The 5,172-nt window shown below is 37.9% G+C and overlaps 1 protein-coding gene across 1 annotated transcript; it reads left to right on the forward strand.

Annotated features, from left to right (window-relative positions):
* The first annotated feature begins 1,029 nt into the window (after nucleotides 1-1,029).
* Nucleotides 1,030-4,677, forward strand: pim2 (Pim-2 proto-oncogene, serine/threonine kinase). Its single transcript, XM_082189178.1, has 7 exons — nucleotides 1,030-1,297; nucleotides 1,520-1,620; nucleotides 1,708-1,758; nucleotides 2,261-2,481; nucleotides 2,562-2,731; nucleotides 2,818-2,994; nucleotides 3,227-4,677. The coding sequence occupies exons 1-7, from the start codon at nucleotides 1,234-1,236 to the stop codon at nucleotides 3,373-3,375; spliced, it is 933 nt and encodes a 310-aa protein (XP_082045304.1). The 5' UTR covers nucleotides 1,030-1,233; the 3' UTR covers nucleotides 3,376-4,677.
* The last annotated feature ends 495 nt before the right edge of the window (nucleotides 4,678-5,172 follow it).

Raw genomic sequence — 5,172 nt, forward strand, 5'->3', positions numbered from 1 at the left:
AAGTGTCTCAAAAGGATTGCAAGGACATTAAAGTCTGGTAAGTCAGGTCTGCATAAAGTATTGGCAGACATTATCATTTATCTATTAAAAGTTCTGTATTTTTTTTGCATGTCATCATCATGGAGGTGAAACTACATCAGGTTTTGTAAATAGCTGATGTGGGACTGCCCCACATGCACAGAGCATGCTGGAGAATGAGTCATAATAGCCTTCAAACCAGTCTAAGATCATCCCTGTTTATATGTGCCAATGTGCGCAATGTTTTTCATAAATGATTGTAATTTCAACTACATTATAGAGTATTTACATTTTTGACGATTTTTTTTTTTACTACTAGTAAGTAATTCAATAGTGACTATGTTTTTCATTGCTATTGCTATTCATTATTTACAAGTGCTTATTACTTTGATACTAATTACTGTCCAAATGTGGATTCAATTCTAATGTTACTGTTAAAAAACAGAATTATTTTCTCATTTTGTGTTCAGATCTATTCACTTCCAAAATGAATGCATACGAATTGTATACCAGTTTTTTTCTGGTATTCGTTTAGTACTAGTAGCATTTATTAATTACTAGTATCTATTCCAGGTTTATTTGTACCTATTTGTGAGACACTCAATTGGCATTAATCTCCACTAACTGTTTTTAAAATGAAATGTCTTTTTAAAGAAAATATAAATATATATATCAAGAATAGTCGTCATGTTTATTATATGAATTTCATTAAAAATGCTACTAGAAACAGTTGCATTAGTGCATGGATGATTTAAAAAATGTACGCGTTAAAAAAAACCTCAAATGTATTCCTGTCATCGCACGCGCGCGCGCGCGCTTTCTCCGGTACGTTAGGCAAACGGGAGGTGGCAATTCTTAGAATTTTAACCACCGCTCATTAATATTCCTTATTTAAAAGTTTCAGCGCTGTGATTGGCTGTCATTTCAAAACACTCAAGCGTGTGAGCCAGAAAGCCAGGCGGGTTCGTGAGAGTGGGCGTGTTTACACATGTAAACTTAAAACATCAACAAACTGAGATTATTCACAGTCTGTGCGAGCGTTTGAAAGAGAGGACACATAGACGCTCACTGAAAACGGCGGAATTTGAACTGAATTGAAAACAGACAGTGACTAATCATAACAGACTAACATGGATATGCACTGCTGAGGCGGCTGACGGTGATAGCTGAAGATATCATTTGGGTTTTTTATTTTTATTCTTATAAAAACTGAAAATGTTGGATACACGTATTGTTGACCTGCGTTTGGATCAGCTGGAAGACGTTAAAGCGAAAAATGGTGAGTTCATTATAATACCGAACAACAAAAATATACAGATTTGACTTGTATAGCAATGTTTGAATTTGTTCTAACACATTGTTTTATAGTACTTAACAATTAAATAAATAAAAAAACGCTTTTTCAATTTGAATGTTATCTTCATTCAGATGCATAATTTAGAATAAACGCCATTCATTCGTGGTTATGTTGTTTCTTGAACATTATTGTGTTTATTTTCAGTTAAAGAGCACTTTGAGAAGCAGTATAAGATGGGAACCCTTCTGGGAAGCGGCGGGTTCGGTTCTGTGTTCAACGGACAGCGCATTTCTGACGGGCAACAGGTAAAAATTATAGAAAAAAATAAAAATGTTAATTATTTTCACCCTCATAAATGTAGTATTCTAAATGACTTATGTTATGATTTTTAGGTCGCTATTAAACAAATATCCCGTGACAGAATTCAACAGTGGGCAAAACTGGTGAGTAATCTTTCATATAAATGCTTCTCTTTTTTTCTTATTATTTCCCTTACAATAATTTTTTTAAAAATTTTTTTAAGTCAGGACCTGCTTGAATAGCCTACGTACCAAAAAACGAAGTAAAATAAATATGATTAACAGCGCCCTCTACTGTTAATTATTATTATAAAAAATTTTTACCGGAACAGAATCGTCTTAATACAGAAAGTGACGTAGGCGTGACGATTCGGAACAACCTAAAAAGGGAAACTAAGTGGGCTTTCCCTAATGTGTCAGAACCTGTTTCATAGACTTAATCAACAAGATAGACTTGGTTTCAAAACAACAAGTACATTTATAGGCCCACAAATGTGACATGAAATTGTAGTTCCCCCTTATAAATAACATTTAGGGAGTTTACACCTGCAGTAGGGAATTTTTGCAGGGAAAATATAACTGTGTAATAAAACCATTTTCAGAATTTAAACTCAATAATGATCATTGTCTTTTTTAACTCCCACAGCCTGGGGAAGCAAACGTGGTCCCCATGGAGGTCGCTCTCCTCCTGTGTCTGGGTGGAGGGTCGGGGTCGGTACCCGGTCACCGCGGCGTCATCCGGATGCTCGACTGGTTTGAGATGCCGGGTCAGGGGTATCTCATTGTGTTTGAAAAACCCCAACACTGCCAGGACCTGTTTGACTTCATCACTGAACGTGGGGCCCTGGAGGAGCCCATTGCACAGAGGTGCGAAAAAGGAGACAGTCTTATTTTGACAATGACTTCTAACAGTAAACTCCAATACTGATGAGAATTGTCTTTTTCAGGTTCCTCAAACAGGTCATTGAAGCCCTCCAGTTCTGCCACTCCAAGGGAATTGTCCATCGGGACATCAAAGATGAGAACATCCTTATTGACACCCGCACCGGTGACATCAAAATCATCGACTTTGGTTCTGGCGCTCTGCTGAAGGACTCCATTTACACTGACTTTGAAGGTAAGGCAGCTTTGAGGTGGTTAGTGCGTATTTATGAATATGACATGAATGTGGATCAGGTACGAATGACCCCTCTGTCTGTTTAGGTACCAGAGTCTACAGCCCTCCAGAGTGGATCCTCCACCAGCGTTACAGCGCTCGTCCGCTCACTGTGTGGTCACTGGGCGTACTTCTGTTTGACATGGTGTGTGGAGACATTCCCTTTGAGCGGGACAGCGACATTGTACAAGCCACTCCGAGTTTCACTAAACGCATCTCCAAAGGTGAGCCCTCAAACAAAATGAAATGGGAATCATCAACCCTATCTACTTTCTTAAAGGGGTAGTACGCCCAAAAATGAAAATTCTATCATTTACTCACCGTCATTCAAACCTGTTTGACAGGTTTGAGATATTTTAAAATTTTCAGGTCCCATTGCATTTTTGTCCATACAATGGGAAAATGTGCCAATAAACTATGTCAGGTTTATTCAACCTTTATTCTGTTTCATTTCAGAATGCCAGTCTCTGATTCGCTGGTGCCTCTCGTACAGGCCGGAGGACCGGCCGAGTTTGGAGCAGATTTTGCTGCACCCTTGGATGATGGAGACCTCTGAGGACATGGGAGATTTGCATGCGGAAAGCAATATTAAGCCAAGCCTTTAAATCCTGAAGGACTTTTCTCACACACTGTTTCGTTTTACACTGGACTTACTGAACTCTAGTTGCTGGCTTCTGGAAACTTCCTTATTTATTTTTATTTGGCTGCCTTCAACGTTGGTTTTTGTTTCATATGGACTTGTGTTCTGTGCTTCTCAAAGCTCTGGATTGATGCAGTTCTACTTTATGAGTGAATTTTCCCCACGACTACAGCCATCACAGCTCAATGCAACAGCGGGAAACGTTACTTTTCTTATTTATTGCTTATTATTTATTTTTTCAGCCACGTACTAATTTATTTGTGCGCTCTGTGGTTCATGAAGTTTCAGAAGCAGCAAACTGTGTTCGTTTTGTTCGTCTGTTTGTGTTGTTTTAAGTTCAAACTGACTTAAATGACAGTGGGTGGACTTGCAGTCACTTATTAGACTGCGATGATACCTGGTTTTACAGGTTTTTGCTGTACAGTGATATTCTCTCCCTGTTCTAAGGGGTTTCAAAAAGACTGGATCTGCTTTCCAGTCTTTTGATGGGAGGCCTGCCGTAACAATAATTCAGGCTCATGTGGATCTGTTCCCATTGATCAACACACACTCTCAAAGAAGGTGCGACAGAAGAGAAGAGGAACATTCCTGTGGATCCTGTTTACTCTAAATTAACCAATTCACTAGGTGGATTCCTCAGAGGCATTAGCCTGGCGGCTTTTGGTTTCTGTTGGGATTGTTTGTGAAATACCTGGTCTGTAACTTAAAGAATGTCGTCAGGACACTTCGTGCTGAACGTGCTCAGATATGTGTCATTTTGTTGAAAGTTCCCAAAGGTCAAAGGTTTGACTAGTGTCATGAGGGCTTCAACCACTAACCCACTAGTGATGTTTACTAAAAAGGGCCAAGTGAGTTTTTCCTAATTGTTTGATTTCATTATAACACACCAAAGAGATCTGCCTTAGTGCTTTATGTGAGGTAAACAGATACATTTGATGTGACCAAAGTTTGGGTCCAAAACAGCATTGCTATGTTCAAATTCAAATCAAATTCTTTGATTTGAGACTTTGAAATTGAATGTATGTGAATTGGACCTCTCCTAACATAATGTGTAATGCATTTGTGTAAACACTGGGGTATTTTTTGATACAGTCAATTTTATGAAAAACAAAATCCTTGCCATTTTTGCTTGGGTTGGCACAACAACTTTGCTGTAAATACTTGTGTATTGAAATACTTGTGTACTGTGGCTGCTGTCACATGATGTTTAATTTATGAGATTCTATAAATAAAAAATATAGAGGTGAAATATCTATATTTAAAGAAACATCTGTCTTGTCTTTTTATATTGTTTTGCTCAAGCAAATTAATTAAAAGAAATTAAAAGAGGAACTGCTGCCAATTTAGTGGCTAGATCTAAATAGTGATCATAGTTTTCTGTTCATACTTCAAATTGAGGAGATATTTGAACAGGTATCTCCAGTCAAACCATTCAGGTCACTAGTGTTTAATGAGTTAAACTTATCTTTTGACTCTCATTGGATCTTTATTTAGGAAAATGTATATTTAAATTATCTATAGGAAAAACTACATTTGATTGTGATGTCTTAGACTTAGAGAGAATGATGAGACTATGCGGAATCTATTAGGTGCTGCTGCCCCCTACTGGTCCCTGTGGCTTCTCTACTGCACCTACCAGGATGTATTTGACTGTACTTTCCCCCCTCCAGTTTATATGAACTAATGTATTAGTAGGATTGTTCAGCTAAATAGAAATTAAGCCATTGTGGATGGATTGGGATAATGGAAAAGGGAAAATAAA

This window comes from Leuciscus leuciscus (genome assembly GCF_965113295.1).
Source record: "Leuciscus leuciscus genome assembly, chromosome: 13".
NCBI lineage: Eukaryota > Metazoa > Chordata > Actinopteri > Cypriniformes > Leuciscidae > Leuciscus > Leuciscus leuciscus.

Excerpts from the sequence above, each read along its gene's own strand:
- pim2 (XM_082189178.1), top strand. The coding sequence starts at position 1,234 with ATGTTGGATACACGTATTGTTGACCTGCGTTTGGATCAGCTGGAAGAC. Across the intron at positions 1,621-1,707 it reads GCATTTCTGACGGGCAACAG|GTCGCTATTAAACAAATATC; the intron begins GTAAAAATTATA and ends TATGATTTTTAG. Across the intron at positions 1,759-2,260 it reads TTCAACAGTGGGCAAAACTG|CCTGGGGAAGCAAACGTGGT; the intron begins GTGAGTAATCTT and ends TAACTCCCACAG.